We start from the raw sequence: 21,636 nt of genomic DNA, 5'->3' as shown, positions 1-21,636 counted from the left end.
GGTCCAGAGAGGATTTCTTAAGGAGTGGTTTTGCCACCAACTTCTTCAGGTAGAGTCATAAGTAGCTGGAGTTGATCCTGTGGTTATAGCTTACTATGACCAACCTAAAATCAGACCAGCAATAATAATAAAAAAAAAAAAAAATCATGGATTCTGAAAGTAAATTATATATTGGTGGGTCAACTCCCAAGAAGATACCTTCTCCTACTTGTCCTCATTTCTCAGAATTGGCACACATAAGCAGTGGTTAAGAGGCCAATTTAAAGGGAGACCTGGTGTGAATCCTTCAGGAGGAATTGGAGTTTGCAGTTCTGTTCTCAAATACTTAGCAGAAGAATTCTGCAGAAAAACTGACTGACTGGATTTTAGATAATTCTGTATTTGTTGCTATTTCTTCATGGCAATGCAGCTTTTCAGTATGAGGTTGTACATGCTTTTAAAAACATTTCACTCATGATTGTACATGCCTGGGTTTTGTACTCCTAAGGCTATGGAAACAGTTTTTCACATGCATATATGCAGTGCAGGCTGCTCCATTAGGGCAAGTGGGGCACTGCCCCACTAACCTCAGTCTTCCCTCAGTCTGTTGTCCTGCCTGCCTGCCTTATTTATTTCCAGTCTAGGGGATGGCCCTGCGTGCCAACTTCTTTCTCCTCCTTCTTAGTCTCAGTGTTGCCCTTTGTAGACTTCAGCAAGGAGAAAAATGGGGACAAAACTAGAATTAATTGACTTTAGCTGTCACTAGCTCTGGTTGTACCTGCTGTTGGCTTCCCTGCCTTCCACCCCACCATTCCTAGTGGGCACCAGCCACACCTGGCTGCATATTTTGCCATCTTGATGAATGCTCACAGGAGTGATGCCAGGCCAAAATCTATGCTGCCATCCATATTATTGCTCTAAGAGAGGAGCAGTTTCCTTTGGCCTGTCCCCAACCTCCTCCCCATCTTTGTGTGGGTACTTGTACGGTCACAAACAAGGAAATGAAACACTCTGAGACTAGTGTAGTGAGGCTCTAAAAATGAGGTAGGGCTTCTTCAGAAGCTTGGGATTTGTAGCAATTAGTCTGGAAATGAGGGTCCCTTATCCTGCACCTTGCAGGCTTAGTCACTGTCAAGCAGTTCTGAAAGGGCACAGGGTAGCCAGTTTTTCAGAACCTGAAGTAATCCAGTTTCTCTGGCTCCTCTAAAGATGTTGTATTGTAAAAAAAAAAAAAACTTTAATAGAAATACTTTTCCTTCATTAAATTAAATCTCAAAAGCCCAATAGCATTTCCAGTGCTTATATGAAAATGCCAGTGGGGATTGGAGATTAAAAGTGGTATTTTTATACAAGTCAATGAAGATCTCAATAGGAAAGAACACTCTTCAAATACAAATTGCTGCAGTGCTGAAAAAGACAGCTTTTTTATGTACTTAAGTCCTTGATAGCGCATTTCTCAGCTTTGTTATGATAATGCCTGTTTACATCTATTTGATGCAAGAGTGTTACACTTTAGCTCTCCATTTAATGATACCTTATTAATTGTGCCAGTATTATTACAGAGATATGCTCAGATTTCACTTGCATTTTTACCATAAGCATGGATTGTTGACCTATTTGCATGCAGCTCAAGAGCTTTATTCTCAGCTCAAAGATAGGAAAGTGAAACATTTTCTGTGCACTGTGTTACGTAGACTTCAATCCATGACATGTTGACACCAAACCATCAAAGGTCATTCTTTTCTGCATGACCTTCAGAGGTGACCCAGAACCATTTAAATTGAAAATAACAGGACTTGTCTCCTCAGCAAAGCTGTTAGAAAGTTTTATTCTTTTTTCCAGTACCTCCTGTCTACTCAAGGAGCAAATCTGATTTTGAAAGCTAACAGTGAAAGGACAACAAGCCAGCAAAGGAATATGAACAGATTCTTACATTCTTGTTCATGTCTTCCTTCAAATCAGATTAACAAGTGTCCCAGAAATTCTTCTTTGATTAAGTTATGCATCATACCTTTATGTTGATGCTGATTGTTCTGTCTGCAATATTCAAATCTTTATGGGTGAATTTAATTGGCATTGTATATACAGTATCTCAGGGTCTTGATATTAGCTTTTCTATTCCTCTTCTGTATTGTGTCCCCCTCCTTCCTTTTTCCTACCACTGCTACATTTGCACTGCCATCCAGAGGTCTGTACATGGTTAGATGCCGATAACAAAAAAATGCTATACAATGATCCTCTGATATTCTTTTAAAATATATAGAAAGAATTAAACTGACCAACTGCTAAAAGCTACAGTGGATCTAAGGGTAGCTGTTATGTCTGACTGTGAAAAAGGAAGCTTTTCATGGATTTAAGCTGTGCTGAAAAAAATCATTAACATTCTTCTGCTGTATTGTATTGCATGCAGATTTCTCTAGCCCACAAGAACAGCTTTACAAAGAGAGAACAAAATTAACAAGAAGAGAAACACTTAAGTCCACACAGCTGAAGTGTAATAGGTTTATTAGATGGTTTATATGTCTCCATGATAGGACAAGGGGTTTTGTAAGTCAAACCCAATGCTAAACTAAACCAATATTCCTTCAGCTGTTACTTATAACTCAGGGTTTGGGGTTGAGATTGTATGCCCACCCCCATGAAATCATTACTTGGCATAAAAACTACTATCCATGAGGAATATAGGTGGTGGTGATGGGGTGTGTGTTGAATCGTGCTTTGTTGGAATTTGACCAATCTATATGACAGACTTAAACTGGTTTAATAGGCATTTCCTCTCCCTAAGGAAACAGATTTATGGAAGTGGTGAGAAGGATAGGGTTCTCGGAGAAATCTTGGCACTCTCAACCTAGTTCAGTACCATTAAATTTATTCATTAAAACCAATGAGAATCGCAAAAGAAACAGTTCTGGGGATGTATAATTTCCTTTATTTATTTTAAATTACTTTGCATTTCATACTGCCTGCAAGATACCCAGGACAGCATACATGGTTCTTCTCCCCACTCATTTTATCCTCACAACAGGTAGATTAGGCCAAAACTGTGACTGGCTCAAAGTCACCCAGTGAGCTTTGTGGTTAAGTTGGGAGTTGAACCCTGGTCTCCCAGGTCCTGTTCCAACACTTTGACCCTCCCGGTGTGCTGGAAATATTCCTAACTGATATATATTACCACAACAGTAAGCAAGACAGTTTTATACTGGTCTTGGTATTTTAAAAGGAGCTCTGACAGGAATCCCAACTGAAAATTTCATAGAATAGCAGAGATGGAAATGGCCAATAAGGCCATCAAGTCCAAACCTCTGCTCAGTGCAGGAATTTGTCCTAGTATAACACATTGTGGATAATGGAGGACAGGGCTATCAATGGCTACTAGCCATGATGGCTGTGCTCTGCCACCCTAGTCAGAAGCAGCATGCTTCTGAAAACCAGTTGCCGGAAGCCTCAGGAGGGGAGAGTGTTCTTGCACTCGGGTCCTGCTTGCGGGCTTCCCCCAGGCACCTGGTTGGCCACTGTGAGAACAGGATGGTGGACTAGATGGGCCACTGGCCTGATCCAGCAGGCTCTTCTTATGTTCTTATATGTTACTATCTGCTGGCCAACACCTGATAATTGGCCCAATGCACCCTAAATAAACCAGTCATAGATTTGAATAAGGGCCACAGTCATAGCTAGGGTGGCAATGTGTCCTACTTTGCAGATGACAGCTTCTGAAAGGCTGTCAGAGGACAGTCCTCTGTTTAGAAAGATTGTCTGGTCCATCTTTGGTTAAAAAATAAAGAAGAAGAGCGAGCAAAAGGAGCCTTGAAGTTGCCCATCAGCACTTAGCACTGGGAGCATAGACTGAGCAGGTCACCTTGTCATAGTCTTCCACACTATGATGAGATGTATTGTATTTCTGTTTAAATTATAGCAAATATTTATTTATTTGCATCTATACATACAATGTGGTTCACTGTACCACGGATTCGGATATACCACGGGTATAACAATGTCCCTGAGTACAATACTGTATACAATACCATGGTTTTCATTATAACATGGAACCCCTATAATGCAGCTGCATCCTTTGTAACGAGCTTCCACTATAAATTAGAACGTGCAACTTGTATACAAAACTGCTTCTTTCCCCTTTTTTCTGGTAACACCTTTGCACTTTGGGGGCACATTACTACAAATGACAACAACAACAGGCTAGGTGGTTGGTCAGAAAGAAACCCGCCCTGCACGGGCAACTGATGGATAGAATGCAGCAGTACTTGCTGCTTTATATTGTAGCATCTGCCTGCTATTTGGGCTTAAGGGGAATAGTTCCCTCATGGTCAAGAGTAGTAGCGGCAGTGCTAGTCAAAATCAGGCATGCAGTTTTCCAGCTGTTTCTTTCTCCTTTCTTTCACAGCATCTCTCCACTGACACATCCCGTCCTTTAAATAAATGATGACTGAGAACAAGGCCCTTGGGCTTCAGCAGGCTGCATTTATTTCATTAATTTAGTTCTTGCTGTGCTAGATTATTTTTTCCCTAGACTATTAAAGCTGCCTTTGACTTTAATTAAAAGCTCTCCCTAGGCTGGTAGGTTTGAGGTTTTCTTTCTTTTTTTAAACATGTTTTGCGGGGTAGGCTTTTTTTAAAGACACATAATTTAATATTCTGTGTGCCCTGTTTATGTGTGTTTGTGAGTGATAGTGTGTGCACTAGAATATGCATTTTGATAGCCTCATTTATCTGGACATTTCTGCTGTAATTATAACCCCTTGACAGTTTGTATTGGATTTGACTATATGACCAAACTTTAAGGCTGAAATGAATCTGAAATGAAAAAAGATCTCCTGAGTAAATCAAAAACTTCTTGCATGTTGGCATCAAATAACAGATCTTTAGCTAAACCACTGTATAGTGATAGATAGCATTAGTCAGGATTCAAAGACAAAACAGAGGTGCCTAGTGAATTGATCCCCCCCTTCACAATCACCAATAGCAACGCAGGACACTGATAAAAAACTCCATGAAATGTCCCACAGTGGCCCATCCATAGGCTTCTGGAAAGCCCACAAGCATGATCTGAAGGCAATAGCCATCTCCTGTGGTTTCACCCCAGCAATTTGTATTCAGTAGCATATTGCCTCTAGATGTGGGGGGTTCCATATAGCAATCTCGCGTACTACGAATAGAGAATTTATTCTCTCAGTTTGGATCTGCACATAGCCAAAGTGGCATCATCCATGTACAAGAAGGAGGTATCAGCAGGTACCAGGAATAAATAAGATTTGCAGTTGTAAAAGGTTTTGGGAGGTGGGACCCTAATTGTGGGTGCAAAACAGCCCAGTGTAGATTAAGTATGCTCAGTGGCCACAGAATACTGACTGGCTGTTGGGGAAAGGGAGAATAAAAATAGAGGAGGGGGAGGGAGAATGGAGCATTCCGGAAGCGGGCATGGTGGACTGAAACCTTAAACAGAACTCCACATTGCAACATTTTCTGGCAGATTTCTTGTTATGATGGACCTATCCTCCATGCATTTGTCTAAACCCAGTGTTCCTGGCACTACTCATACCTGGCAATGTATTTCTTCAATCTGCATTTCCCCCAAGGACAGTTACTGGAAAAACTTATCTTTGCCCTAGATTGCATTGCAGACTCTTCCATACTGACCTTCCCTCCTAGCATCTTGCACTCCCTGTTGGTGTGATACAGTATCAAGGAAAACCAATGATAATAACACAATGTATCCTCTGCATTAGCTGGCAGTGCATAGTTGGCTAGAATATAAATCCTCTGCCGTCTTATAGGGCTGTGCTTCATCTTCAATATTTCATCAAGTGTGTTCCCTGCAAAAGTTCAAGCCATTCAACATGATCAGATTGATCTCTGAAACACAACAGATACTGGCAGAAAGAAAAAAATCTAGTTATGTTAGTGTAACTGCAGCATAATGAAAATATGTTGCTCCAGCATAGCTTCTGTGATGCCATTTATCTCGATCAAGGCAGAACAACTTACGATGACCTTCAAAACTGAAGGCAGCCCCCTACCCTTGTACTGTGGTTTGTTAGGGACTGGACAACTGCCCATTATTTCAGTGATGATGTGGGGTGAGGGAGGAGCTTTATACAAAAAAATTCATGCACTCCAACTGGATGGGTTACAAGTTATACAGGACTGGTCCAGAGCAGTTATCAAATTTTTGTTAGAGACTTCCCAACAGAATATTGACACTGTCAACAACTAATTAAATCAGGCATCTGTCCTGAAAATGAAAGTCTTTTTTGCTGTATGGCCAGCCCTAGTCGATACTGATGGCTGCGTACGGCAGCAAGGTGACCCACCCATCAAGATCACAAAATCCACTAACTGGAGGATCATAACACATATGGAACAATACTGTATATGGAACATATGTGTTCAGAAATTTTGTAGAATATTCATCTCTGATGTTGGGGATTTGTTGTTGTTACGTACCTTCAAGTCGATTTTGACTTATGGCTACCCTGTGAATCAGCGGCTTCCAGTAGCATCTGTTATAAACCACCCTGTTCAGATCTTGTAAGTTCCGGTCTGTGGCTTCCTTTATGGAATCAACCCATCTCTTGTTTGGCCTTCCTCTTTTTCTACTCCCTAAAGATTATTAAATCATGCCAGTTTCATTCATGCCAGCTTTATTTGTGTATGAGCACCACAGGCTATTTTGACCTATGCATTAAGTGGGATACCAATGTGATGTCCACAGGCATAGGTCTGCCTGCTAGTGCCCCCAGTGGCAACTGCAAAAGTTTTCAGTAAATATCCTCTCAAATGTATCAGAGACTCTTTGCTTTTCCTGCTTAGTTCCTGTTCACACTAGCTCAGCCACTCCCTACATTGACCCCCCCCTTTAAACATGCCCACAGTTTATTGGATGTCAGGATTTGACACCCATCCTCACGTCTGTTCTGAACAGAGGAGAGGTACAAAGAGCCTCTTTCTTTGAGGGAGCATGGCAGTGGCTGATATCGGTGTCTTTTTTCATTGATGCAGGGCATGTTCAAACCATTTTGTGGTCTTGACTCTTTTTCTGCTCTTTTTGATGTGACAGCCATTTTGTGTTATGCCACCCCTCCCACACACAGCAGCCATTTTGTGTTACAGGCTTACAGCAGCAAGTTTTAACTGGTGCCCACAGTACTTTTTCAAAATTCCAAATGTGCTGACACAAGTTAGGACCACTGATTTATGTATCAGCTAAGTTCAGAGGGCATCACTGAGTTGTTTGTTGGACAGAGTACTGCTAACAATAAGGCTCAAACTTGCTCAACAACAGTTCTGTCCTACTGCTCTAGTCTAATTTCTCCTTCTCCTCTGCTTCCATTAGTATAGAACCACAGTGATAGATGCTGGATCAGATCTGATTTATTTTTATTTATTTAACAAAATTTCATGATTGTAAAAAACCTCTAAGCAGTTTACAATTTTTTAAAAATTATCGATAAAACAGTTAAAAACATTTTAAAAACAATTTTAAAAGTAGGAGACTAGAAAGATTAAAACACACCAACATCTATGTGTCTGGATAGGCTTGTCTAAACAAAAAAGTTTTAAGCAGGTGACAAAATGAGTACAGTGAAGGCACCTGCCTGATGTGAATAGGCAGGGAGTTCCACAGTAGGTGCCGCAGCAATAAAACAATGATTTCTTACACGTGTAGGATGAGTGTTATGTGGCACCTGCAACAGTGCCAGTTCCTCAGATCTAAGTGGGTACATATGGGGTAAGGTGATCACATAAGTAAACTGGTCCCAAGCTGTTATATATACCAATAATAACACCTTGAACCTGGCATGATAACAAATCGGCAACCAGTGCAGATCTCTGAGCAGAGGTGTTATATGCTGACAGGGTCTCACTTCTGTCAGCAATCTGGCTGCAGCATTCTGCACTAACTGCTGTCTCTAGGTAAAGCAAGAGAAGCCCTACATAGAGTGCATATTTGCAGTAATCCAATCTTGAAGTCACCAATGTTTGAACTACTGCAGTCAAGCTCTCCCAGTCCAGTAACATTTGTAGCTGTTGTACCAGGCACAGGTGGTAAAAGGCACTTCTAGCCATTGAGGCTACCTGGACCTCCAGTGAAAGAGCTGGATCCAGAAGCACCCCCAGACTGCATGCCTGCTTCTTCAGGGGGAGTGCAATCCCATCCAGGGCAGGCAATTGAGCAATTTCTCGGACATGGGAACTACTCACCCACAGTGCCTCCATCTTCAGCAGGCGCCTTCTGTTTCAATATTTAAATCCCTGCTGAAAACCTTTCTGTTCTGCCAAGCTTATCCAGGCAATTAAGATGTCTTTTTGCAATGGTTGACCTCTGTTTTTACTTTATTTTAATGGTTGTTACTGTACAGGGTTTTAAAAAAAACTTGTTATAAACTGCTTTGATGTTTTTAAATGAAATTTTTGTTATATGCCTTCAAGTCGATTATGACTTATGGTGACCCTATGAATAGGATTTTCATGGTAAGAGGTATTCAGAGGTGGTTTACCATTGCCTTCCTCTAAGCCTACAGTACCCAGTATTCTCAGGTGGTCTCCCATCCAAGTACTAACCAGGCCTGACCCTGCTTAGCTTCCGAGATCAGACGAGATCGGGTGTGTTTAGGGTAGTATGGCCGTAGGCTTTAAATGAAATAGCGGTATACAAATATATTTATAAATAAATAAATCTTTTTAGGATTCAAGCTCAGCTTATTTTCCTTCATCTGTCCTACCACTGCAACCAGGCACCGATCCAGGGCCCGCACAGCCTCTTCTGATTTGGATGTAAATACAGCTGTCATCAGCCTTTCACTGAAACACCTAATCAGTGTTCCAACAGCTTCATATAGATCAGCTTTTTCCAACCTTTGGATCCCCAGATGATGCTGGACTACAGTTCCCATAATTCCTGGCCATTGGCAATGCTAGCTGGGGCTGATGAGAGTTGTAGTCCAGCAACATTTGGGGACCCAAAAGTTGGGAAAGGCTGATAAAGATATTAAATAGTATTGGGGATAAGGTGGTACCCTGTGGCACAACTGCCAGGGGGCCAAAATACAATAGCCCAACACTACTCCCTGGACTCTATTCTGTAGGTAGGAGCAGAATCACCATAACATGGTGCCCCCATTTCCCATTCCATGGAGCTAGTCTAGGAGGATACTGTGGTCAATGGTATCAAAAGCCACCAAGAGATCAAGCAGGAGCAAGGTTATGCTCCCCTTATCCTGCTCTCTGTATAAGTTATCCATCAGGCCAGCCAAGACTGATTCGGTCCCATAGTCAGGTCTGAACACAGATTAGAATAAGCTGTGTCATCCAAGAATGTTTGCAGCTGCCCCACCTTTACTCTCTCCACCATCTTCTCCAAAAAGCGGGTATTCGTGACTTAGTCAATACTTATTCCATTCCAAGGGGTCCAGGGTTGATTTCTTTAGGAGTGGCCTCACCACTGCCTCTTTTAAGGCAGCAGGGACCCTCCCCCATGCAATGAAGCATTTACCCCACTCTAGACCCAACCAGTCAACCCCCCTCTGCTAGATTTAATAAACCAGGAGGGTCAGGAGTCAAGAGGGTTAGCTACCAGCAGCTGACTGCATACTCTGAAACCAATCACATAACACATCACCGACTCTAGCACTGGGGGTATTTCATCTGAAACTCCAACAATATCAGAGTCAAGGTTGCTCTGAAGTCAAGGAACTTTATCTTCAAAGTGTGTAGTCAGTTGGTCATAGTGGGTCCTGAAATGCTGCAGAGACCCCTCCCCACAGTGGGAGTCAGTAACCTTTGGACTGTTCAAAATAACTCTGCTGGCCGATTATGGAGGATGCAATGCAAGTTCCGAAGTGAACCTTCTTCGCAGTCCACACTGCCACCTGGCAGACACAATTGTGTGTACTAATCAGCATTCAGTCAGCTTCAGAGAGAGACTTGAGCCCCTTGTGCTCTAGTCTCCATCCATCTTGCTTCATATGGGGGAGAAAAAAGGACAGAGCAGTCACTGCAAATGTCATGGATACCTGGATATTTGGTGTTAAGTGTCCCAATATTATATGCTATGATGTGGCAGCCAATGAGACTCAACAGTTTTATTTGGGGAGTAAAGTTCTGTTAATCTTTAAAGTTTGATTCATCTCCCAAGTGGAATAGATATTACTGACCCAACTTTGCTTTCTAGGCCATCTTTTCATCACATGCAACAACTAATTGCCGTAGATGGGGATGCACATTTGCATCAAAAAATGATACATCACTTCAATGAATCTTGAATTACGTTTTGATACAGATCTGCTCCCATATGAAAAATGAATTGGCATTCACATTGACTGCAGCATGTACAGAGGTCTGATTCCACCACATAATCCCTTTGCTGGAACAGACCATAACATTTAGTATTCAAGTGGACAGAAGATGTGCACCCAAAATAGCTTTATTTAGAAAATATCCTCTAAAGTATTCCAACTGAAAAGAAATGGTTTGAATAATACATCCTGAATATTATTTTACAGATAATTCCACCCCAACCATCCCTTTTTGTACTACATCAGACAAAGGACATACACATGGTGAGGATGGCAATGTTTTTTTGGTGTTTTGTGATTATACATCAAATTTAACCAGATGATATATGCCTTTGAGGAGACATATTTAATGTACCATTTATCCTTAGCATCAATAACTGCCTTTCTTTCATCTCGAAGGGCATGGAGTTTTATCTGTGCTATGGTCTTATAAATAGCAATGCAGGGAAGGGGGAAAGAGAGCAACCAAAGGACTTGTCTGCTAAACTATTATGCTACAATGAGGATGCAGACAGGTGACAATAAATGCTACTTTCTGCACCCTTAATTGCACATTACCATAATCTTGGTGGTTGAAATAAAATAACATGCCACTCATACTCCTGTTTCTTATTCCATTCCATGGGAATCAACATACCAAAAATGCAGACGCCTGTGAATAATCTAAATGCAAAATCCTGTCCAGGAGAGGAGGGAGGGTGGAGCGAGAGGCATAAACTTAGCAGCTTTTGTGTGCTAGTTAATTTCCTTTCCTCACCGGGGCATTGAGCATGACAGTGTCAGAAAGCACAGATGCAGAAATGTTTGCTTCCAAGACTTCGTGCAGATTAAAAACAAACAAATAAGAAGTGGGGAGGGCAAAAACCCTCTCGCTCAAAATTGCTTTGCCATGTCTGACTTTCTGTATTTGAAAATAATTTTACCAGAAGATATTGCTGGACTTCTGCTTGACAAGAACATTCCCTCACTGGGCTATTAAGTTGAAAATGCAGTCAAGTATTAACACTGAAACAGTTTGCATAATTTTCCCCTCTTCATAGAGCACCTTCAACAGGGAAGGGGTGTGTGTGTGTGTAGGGGGAGAAATACGCTATTTCCATTAAAGGGGGATGGGAGAGAAAATGCTATCTAGCAGTACAAGAACTGGCTTGTTCCTCTTGGATCAAAACAGGTCAGCTGATTTTGGTCTAGAAATCACAGGCTGCTGACTTCAGGCCTACTGAAACTGCCATAAATTCACTTTCCCACATTCCCCTGGAAACTCTTTGCTCTTTAAGGGATGCAAAAATCACTATTACAAAATAGAAAGAAAGAAAAGCATCCAAGTAAAGAGATCACATTTGTGTATAACTCTTCCAGAATCCTAGTGTCACAAAGAATAGTGGCAAGCAGACTCAGACTTTGATTTCCAAATACCTTCATAAGATTTATATTTGTTTGTCTGTCCTTAGGGGATTTTCTCACTCACTGTAATCCTGTGCCCACTTTTCTGAAGTCCCACTGAATTTAGTGGGATTTCTGAGTAGTCATAAGGATCCTCCGTGGCGCAGAGTGGTAAGCGGCGGTAACGCAGCCGAAGCTCTGCTCACGGCCGGAGTTCGACTCCAACGGAAGGAGGAAGTCGAATCTCTGGTAAAAGGGGTCGAGGTCCACTCAGCCTTCCATCCATTCGTGGTCGGTAAAATGAGCACCCGGCATATGCTGGGGGGTAAAGAAAGGCCAGGGAAGGAACTGGCAATCCCACCCCATATATACTGTCTGCCTAGTGAACGTCGCAAGACGTCACCCTAAGAGTCGGAAATGACTCACACTACAAGTGTGGGGACACCTTTACCTTTAGTCATATATAGGCTTGCACTGTAAATGTTCAATTTCTCTAATTTGATCATGTTTGCCTATATGCTTTTCTTCTGACCAATCATCAGCGCTTTAATAAACTGCATATACAGATGGAAATGAGGCAACAGATGTGCTAATTTCCTGTCACCCTGTCTTGGAAATGTTGCACTACATACAAATGATTTTGCAAATGAAATCTAAAAGCTAAGCAAAACCCCTTATCTATTTTGCCTAAAGATGACTATAGCATTCTTTATGTTCTCCTAAATGACAAACCAATTTATTACCTGCCTGCATAAACATTTGCTTGTATTAGAACCAGAAATGTTTTATTTTTATTAGCTCAAACTTTATCTTTTTATGAAGACACAAGGGCACAATAAAATTAGTGTGCAGATATAATGCTCAATTTGCATTTTTCCCCCATGGTCAGCAGAAAAAAAGCTGAAGAAAATCAATTGTCTATTAGGTCAACAGCATACACATCAAGACCTCAAATTAGATCATTGTAATGGCTCCTCTAATTTTCAGACTGCCAGATTAATATGAAATGGTTGGAATTTGCCTAACTTCCACAAGGACATTTGAATTTCAGTGGGGAACACAAACCACAGAGATTCAGTTTTGAATGCCTGTCCTCAAATATCTGGGATGGCAGATTCAATGGCATGTTCTGAATGAATAATGAATATAAGCATTGTTAGTGCAACCAGACAATATTGTTTTTCTGACTGGAATGAAAACCCATCAGCTCTATCTTTTGGCTAGCATTCAGTGTGATAACAACACAGCAGAGAAATGAAATGAAATGAAAACAAACAGCCAGTAATTCTGCTTATTTCTATCTATAATGAAAGGTCATTCCTGCAAATGTGTTGCCATTTCACTTTGGCAGATGGACAACCTGATCTTCTCACTACATCTGAAGGTCCCATGGTATGAATGAGGTTGACCAGGGCCCAGGCAGACAGCAGAGTCGTCTGAGAACTAACCTGTTCCTGATGTGATACTTTTCTTACAGAGCAGAGCTGAGTGGGGCAGTGTGTGTGCTTGCGCTAGGAGTTCTACAAAAGCTTCCAGGTTTTTTTCTCTGCTGAGAAATGACACAAAACAAATCTTTTCCTTTCTGTCTTCTCTCTCCCCCCCATCCCCTTTCATGTTTCAAAAATATCTTGTACCTTCTAGCATCTACCTATCACATTTCTTATCTTCCTTTCTTTGCTTGCAGCTTACCTACTGTCCCCAAATAGAAAGGATTTGTTATCTAACATTGAAGTCAATAAGCCTCCCCCGCCCCAACAGATATACCAGTAACCGTAAAGACAAGACTATATACAATATCATTTATTTTACCCTGAATTCTATTTCTTGGTAGCAATGTTGTTATCCCTCACTTTTTTCATTTAAAGGTGGTATACTAGGTGGAAAAAGCCAGTGAAAGTTGTTATTACTTCATATGTAACAATACTGATTTGTTACAATGGCTATTTTTTAAACAAAAATATCAAAACTGTTTCAACATTTAGGACACATAGCAGAGGAAAAGGTTGGAGAAGACACGTAAGAAGCTAAAACAGTTAAAACACTGGATAATCGGAAATGTATATATCTGGGTGTGGACTCGTAAAATATGCTTGATTAACTGAATGACTGAATTCCCAAAATATCTGATTGTGTGTGATCACTAGTGGTACTTGAATGCTCCACTGTGTTAATGAGAAAGGAGATGTATAAACTTCATCCAGGCCAGACAGTCTTTAGTTTCAAATTTTCTGTTCATCAGATCCCATACCTACTTTGGTATGGTAATATGTGGCTTCCCTTGTTGTTTGTTGTAGTTCCCTAGTTCTTCCCTTACTTTTCCTGATAAAAAGTTCCTTCTTCCCCTACAAATGAGTTCTGTTCCTTCAACCGGACTGGAACCATTGTCTTGGGGATGCCTCTGTATTTGTTATCCATGCTTCTGCCCAAGTAAGTACAATAGGCATTGTATTGCACTGCCCATTCTTCCTTCCCTTCACCTTGGTTTGGATGTACACCTGCTAAACCAGAGGTTAGCAGCTGGGAATGATGGTCAAGAGTGCATATTCCATCCTCCACCCACCTGGGTAATGCTTGTGTATTTGATAGGCGTTGCTTCATGTGTGTGTGCTGGTGTGACATCATAGTAGGGTGACATAGGGTAAGCTTTCCCAATCACTGTGCATGGTTTGGATCCATCAATGCTTGGCTGATATGATGCTGCTGTTGGCATCCTTTCCATGACTGATGGGATTTGGTTGCTTTGCCATTGATGCTAAGGAAGTTGGTGGGATAGTTTTCTGGTGGTTCTTCTGCTGTAGTTTTTCTTCCCAGCTTTTCTGCCGGGAGGCCATGCATTTTTTATTATGCTACACTGGCATAAGCTGACCACCAGCATGACAGGACTGTAGGATTCCCTGCTCAATTAATCATCCTGCATTTACCCTTGTGTCACAGCTTATATACATTTGTATGCAGGAGGGGAAAAACACACATACAAGTTTTCAAACCGTCATGAGCAGCGTAAGGAGAGAAAATTACATAAAATGATGCTGTATTGAGCTCTCAGAAGAATCAGACCACTATTAAAGGTATCCAGAAAATTTGATGGGTGGGAAAGTGTGGGAAATGTCATAGTGTAGAACTTTTTTTTATTGCAAAAGGAATCAAATTAATCTATCTCGTGCAGAGGAAGTGTTATCCTAAGTGGCACAATTATAGTATATGCTGTTTTAGGACAGAAGTATATTCCGACTAGGCAGATTATTCTCTTATAAAGTTTTCTTTTCTCTAAACAGCACTGATCCTTCTAAAGTAACTATTGGTGTGAAAGCAGCAAGCTGCATTAATCACCATTTTTTTTTAATGGCAATAGATGCGAGAGAAAATTTACAGAATTAAAAAGAATGTCAATCCTAAAACATGTAAAATATTGTTGTGTGCACCCCAGTCTCTAAGTGGTGAGAGATTTCCAGGGGTTCCAGTGCTAACCCAGGGTTCAGTTTCCTTGGAATGAAGGTGACTGGAGACTGTGGTGTCTTTGTGATGTATGGTTTTATTTACACATGTATACAACCTGAGCATAAGATGGAAGGTGCTCACAGCATTAACACTCAAACAGATCTTGCTTCTCCATTAGGTTTCTAGGGAGGTTCCCCAAAGCCATGGCTTTGGATTCAGTACAGAGAGCAAGGTAGGCCTCTTTTTCTATATTTTCAGCTCCCTAACTCCAGACCAGATTGAACACACAAAGGCTACCTCCTGGCCATGAAAGAGGATCACCTGCCTTTTGTTCCTATAGCAACACACAGGAACAAATAGAAACTACTCTTGACCAAGTCTTTAGACATGTTAATGGGACAGACTTGGCCAGACCCATTATCCTAACAAAGAAACTAGTTTGACCACTGTAGCAGCTTCCTTCTGCTACAAATCCCAGCCTGCACGCTACAAAATCACAGGCTTGGATGGTACCCAAAGACATCATCCAGGCCACCTCCCAATCTTCTAACATTATAAAAATTGATTTAGATGCTTGGGATTCTTCCATCTTGTTTTGTATGAGGAGTATGACTATGTCTCTTTTTGAAGTTCTGATTAAAGGAGGTATGTTGTGGGAAATCCATTACCAGACTGCTCAATTTTCTTATTCCCCCTGCAAACTATAAAGCCGCAAGGCATAGATTTGATTGGATCAACAGACAAGTGCTGATGGCAGGGGTCTTTAATCTGTGCCCCCACACCATTTCCTCATCTAAATCACACCCAAAGCTTCTGTTAGCCCTGTACGACAGTTTTGGGAGCTATTTAATGCAAACCTATGACACAGTTTCCATACTGACTGTGAATTAATATAATGAATTATATATGTTATTTAATGGAGCATGGCAGAAAATTAAGAGAAAAACAAAAGCTGTGGCACATGTTACCTCTTAATTACTATTAGACATAATCTCTCTCTCTCTCCCTCACTCCCTCTAACCACTATAGTTGAAGAAACTACAGCTGAAGTTTCTACCTCTCATCCTGTATATTTCAGGGCTAATTTATCTCCATCCTTCTGCATTACTATATGCTAATCCTGATGACACTGGTTGATTGCCAGGTTTTAGTTGATAATATTATGCTCCTTTCTGCTGCTTCTCATTTTTCTTCTAGAGACAGAAAGGTCTCTTGAAAGATTTCTTCACCTGTAGGGCTCAAATTTGTACCAGAGATATGTGAAGTTAGCTCAACAAAGACCAAATCAATGTTTGGACTATAGCTGTGCGGTTGTAGGACTTCCTAAGAGACTAAAGGAATATAAGAGAATCTGTGCAGGGGCTTTTGGCCAATTATTTCTGGAGAAGAACTGAAAATGTATCGATTACAATTGTTTTCTTTCTTTCAAATCTTCAGGTTTCTGACTGACACAAGCTGGAACAACCATTTCTATGAAGAATAAGAATAATTAACTATAAGTTTCCTATCAGAGTTCTGTGAATAGGGCAATTCTAAGGATTACCTTGAGGCAATATCTGACCAAGGCCTTGGACTTGATGTTGACAGGCTTCCCATAGGCATCTGGTTGACCACTGTGAGAACAGGATGCTGGATTAAATGGGCCACTGGTCTGATCCAGCAGGCTCTTATATGGTAGCCCATTTTCCATCTTGAATGACTAGGAGATATCTGGGCAGAACATGTCTTTCTTTCCTCCACTTCTGAATTTTTTTCTACTCACATTTACTGTTCAGACGTTAGAGTCAGGTCTGAGTAGATAAATACAGAACACAAATCTTGTGTAATGATCTGATATATGCATGAAGGAGAGGGGATCATGGCCTTGCCCCTGCATGCTTGATATCTATTGATTTATGTGGGTAGACTGCAGGAAAATATGGGGATAGTTATGATCTTTCTTTAAAAATTAGGCTCTCTTATATACCTGGTGGTTAATTTCAATATGCAAGAACCAGAACCTACTCCTTCCCTTTCCCTAACCCCTTCCCCCAAACTCCAATTTATGGAGGTAAAATAAATAATGGGGGAAACCTGTGTTCTTCCTATAGAGCCAAATTTCAGGATTATTTTTTTGTCTGTTTTCTGAACAGTAAACCTTCGTACTGGAGCAGAGCAGAAAGTGGTGTTTATTACTGCCCGTGTCCATCCAGGGGAAACGCCATCATCCTTTGTGTGCCAAGGTATGTAGCTTCATATGTCAGTGTTTGAAATGAAAGCCAGGAATGGACATCTCTTATCTCTGTGTTTGATTTGTTCCTGGTCTTTAAGGTTCTTAGCTTCCACTGCCTAATGTACATTATACAGCTGTTTGATTTTAAATTTTAAGCAGAGTCTTGATTGGCAGATTTTGGATCCTTGAGAAACCCAATGGCCAATGAAAATGCACATTTGTTCTTCAGAAGCAATTCATAAATAGTATTCTTAGTAAAGTAATCCAAGGCTCCATAAAACCCACAGCACTCTTGTGAGCTGGCCCAGCTTTGGAAAGGAAGAGGGGGGGAAAACTGCTCTGGGTATACTAGGAATGGGATCCATTGGCCAGTGCCAGTTTAAGAGCATTCTGTTGACCTAACAGGTTGGCATCAATTTGAGTTGGTTCTTTATCTGCCAGCCACTGCTTTTACTGATCCGTGCTTTTTATTCGCTCAGGAAAAAAATATCAATATTAATATCAATATTTTAAAAGGAACTGTTGATATTATCAAGGAAATATAGATTGTTCCTTTAAAATATCAATATTTTGAAGAACATATCATTTTTAAAGGAAATGATAAATTATCATTCTTGAAATCTAGAGGCAGATTTTTTTAAAGTCTGTTTTCAAAATTAGCTACAGAAATTCACTACATTAAAATTTGATTCTCAACAACTGAGAATAAGTGAAACTTTGGTACCAAATCTGAAGTGGGCAGCATTCTAGCACATCCCTAGCGTATACAGTAAGAGCTGATGTGCTTTGGAAAAAAAAGACTTTAATAAATTTTGTGGCAGGCATCACAACGCTACCATCATACTTGCACTGTGCCCCCTCTGTGTGTGGGGTTCATGTCAAGAGTCCATACTTCCCCATGCCTAATCATAGTACAATGGTTTTAAGGAACTGTTCACTTGCTACATGCTTCATTTTGAGAGATGCTCCATCCAAATAGGGACAAGCACCATCTCTAAACAGGATGCCATGAAGGGGAAATGTGTCGATATTTACTAATTAGAAATTCTCTCCTGCCCTATTAACCTAGTAGGGCAGGTAGCACCACCATGAAAGTAATCTGTACAACAGCAGTGGTGTGTGTGTGTGTGTGTGTGTGTGTGTGTGCCAGCAGTGGTACCATCCCAGTGGTGGCACTACCACTTACTAGGACAGGGATGATGTAGGGTGAGGAGGAGACTGTTGGCAGCAGCAGTCTTACAGGTGCTTGTAGGTGCCACCGCTAACCCAGAATTTCCCTGACCTTGCCACTGCCTTGCCCTGCCCCATCTCCATCTAGGTGAGTGCAGCACTGCTGTTTTCCTCCCACCCCTTCATACACCATTGTGGCATTACAATAAAACAAACAAAACAAAGAGAGGAGCATAATAAAGTAGCAGAGAAGTCAAAAACATATCAACATTGCTACAAAATGAAACTAAGCCCACTACACAGGCACGACTATGTAGAAGAAGGCAGTCCTTAAGGCAAGGATAGGGAATGTTTGGCCCGCCAGATGTTGTTGGACTCAGTCCCGGCTAGCATGGACAATGATCAAGGATGATAGGAGCTGTTGTCCATCAATGTATGGAGGGCTACAAGTTCACATCCCTATCTTCAGTACCAATTCCCTACAATGTATTTTATAATTTTATTGAAGAGAGTATGCTGCTACTAGAATTCACAAAGGTCCAGATGTCAGCTTAGCCAGTTTCAGCTGGTATGTCTTCACTGAAGTTGAAATGCACCCTCTTACTTTACTAGCAGCCATGTATCTGCCATTCTTGAGGAATTCTAACAAACAAAAAATCAATGCAGTTTTGAAAGGTTCAGTCTGACATCTTGATTCAAAATGGGTCTTATGTAGTGGTCAGGGTGTTGGACTAGGACCTGGGAAACCAGGGTTCAAATGCCCACTCAACCATGAAGCTCACTGGGTAACCTTGGACCAGTCACTGCCTCTCAGCCTAACCTACTTCACAGGGTTGTTGTGGGGGTTAAATGAGGAAGGGGAGAACCATGTACACCACCTTGGGCTCCTTGGAGGAAAAGGTGGGATATAAATTCCATCCATCCATCCATCCATCCATCCATCCATCGTTCATTCCTTAAACTACCATTGTACTGGGAGTCCAAAACTTAATAATGACAGAGTATGGGCCTGTTAGTTTGGCCTAGCCTACCAAAACTGCTTACCATGAAAACCCTATTCATAGGGTCACCATAAGTCGGAATCGAGTTGAAGGCATATAACAAACCAAAAGTGATTGGCCATGATAGCTAGATGGAGTTTATTGCAAGTACTACATGTGGGGGATTAATGACAGGCAGTATTCCTCACCCTGTAGACTCTACATGAGAGCTTCCAGAAGCATTTGGCATTTGGATGGATGGACCTGAGTGTAATCCAGCAAGGCTGTTAATATTCAGTGCTAAATTATGTCTGGAACAAAATAATAGTAGAAGGTAACATGATGAAAAAGCCAAAAAGAAGTCATGCCTGTTTTCCAAGTTTTTACTCCAAAAGCATTAAAACTTTTTGTAAGAAAATAAAGGAGCTGATGTTGTAAGGTATATTGGAAATCTGCCTGTCTGCAGTTATGATGCATGCTTGACTTGTTTGGGAATGCATGGACTGGAACGTGGTTAATTTCTATGTGCACTCAGCCATTCCATTTAATTCCCTTTGTGAAGTTGCCTCTTCTGTGCCATTATTATTAAGGATGGATAAAGAATCAGAGTACCTCCCCACTCCTGAAAGATATTCTGAAATGCCATAGTACCATTAGCCACAAACTAATGTAAATATATTTTCAGAGGATTTTGTGACATACCTCTGATAACCTATGACTGAAATAAGATTCAACTGAATAAGAATTTCTACTGACTGTATTTTCAATTTAGTTTTGGGTTTAACTGATATAATGACAAATGTTTTGCCATATCTATTCTCTGGCCATATCCACACCAGACATTTATTCCTCTTTAAAGAGTCATGGCTTCCCCCAAAGAATCCTGGGAAGTGTTGTTTGTGAAGGGTGCTGAGTGTTATTAGGAGACTCCTTTCCCCTTGATAGAGCTCCAGTGGCCAGAGTGGTTGAACAGTCAGTCCCTCTTCCCAGAGAATGCTTGTGATTGTAGCTCTGTATCCCCAATACTGGTTAGAGGGAACCTATCAAAGGGGGCGGCATGCAAGCTTGCTTATTCCAACAATACACACCTAACAATCTAGACTCTCACCCCTGGCATAATTAGGAGAGAGTTTTAGTCTGCAATCCTAGGCACACTTTCCTGCAAGGCTGTGAGTAAGCCCTATTGTACACATTGAAACTTACTTCTGAGTAAGCATGCACATAATTGTGCTGTTTATATCAATCACATTATGGAGGGTGTCCATGCACAAGTATTCATATTATAGTTCTTCTGGAAGAAAAATAGGTTTATGAATTCATCTACAGCTTGCCCAGAAAATTAACCATCCTTTTGTTTAAAGATAAATAAGACCACAGAACATTTTCATTTTAGCTCTGATAGCCTGTGTCTGATGAAAACATCTATGTGAAATTCAAAGTTGGCAATTTTTGGAAAAACTGAAGTGAAAATGAAATATATTTTCTGTGGTCCAGTCCTGTTTGAGTTGTTGCACAAAACTGATTTGTAGGGTAGCACAGAACAGTATCATGCCTCCCAACTAACAGTGACTTGGTGCTGGTGGTGGAGAACTATGTCTTTACCTTCAGTATCAGGGGACATATGACTCTGAATACCAGTTGCTGAGGAGAACAAGCTGAAGAGGGCTATTGTCCTTGAGGACTTCCTAAAGGAATCTGGCGGCCATTGTGGAAACAGAATGCTGGATTAGATGGGTCTTTTGCCTGATCCAAAATGGCTCTTTTTACATTCTTTGCATTTGCATCCAGGTATTTAGCACTCAACTGCAAATACTAATCTTTGCACCCAGGTATAGTCGATGTGGTAAAGTAGTAGCACAGAAAATGTCCCCAATTATCTTAGTATCCATAGATCATCTCCATGTTTTTAAATCCATGCAGACTTTAATTTACTCCTTTCTCATATAACCAAAGCTCAGACCAGAGCAAGTTAAAGATCTGATTGCATAAATAAGTCCAGCCTTTAGCTGTACTTAAAGGGTTCTGGTTCTTAACATTTTCATGGCATGTAAATAAAGTCTCAACCCTTGTAAATTACAGCCTACAAAAGAGCTTCACAGAATTGCTAAATCTACTTAAGTAGTTACCCCTCTCTACTTTCATTGTTTTAGGCATTTTAGTGTGT

The 21,636-nt window shown here is 40.9% G+C and overlaps 1 protein-coding gene and 1 non-coding gene across 2 annotated transcripts in view; one reads left to right on the top strand and one right to left on the bottom strand.

Annotated features, from left to right (window-relative positions):
- BEND5 (BEN domain containing 5) overlaps window positions 1–21,636 on the top strand; it is a 1,596,389-nt gene that overhangs the window by 1,239,426 nt on the left and 335,327 nt on the right. Inside the window, exon 8 of the mRNA XM_061632932.1 lies at window positions 17,243–17,332. Coding sequence (XP_061488916.1) covers window positions 17,243–17,332 — 90 coding nt within the window. The remainder of the gene's footprint in view (window positions 1–17,242; window positions 17,333–21,636) is intronic.
- LOC133388242 (5S ribosomal RNA) lies at window positions 8,508–8,626 on the bottom strand. Its single transcript, XR_009763719.1, has one exon. It is a non-coding gene; the product is annotated as a 5S ribosomal RNA (ribosomal RNA).

The sequence above is a fragment of the Rhineura floridana genome, chromosome 6, assembly GCF_030035675.1.
Source record: "Rhineura floridana isolate rRhiFlo1 chromosome 6, rRhiFlo1.hap2, whole genome shotgun sequence".
NCBI classification, from domain to species: domain Eukaryota; kingdom Metazoa; phylum Chordata; class Lepidosauria; order Squamata; family Rhineuridae; genus Rhineura; species Rhineura floridana.
The sequence above is the reverse complement of the archived record's forward strand: the minus strand, read 5'-3'. Positions and strand labels throughout refer to the sequence as shown.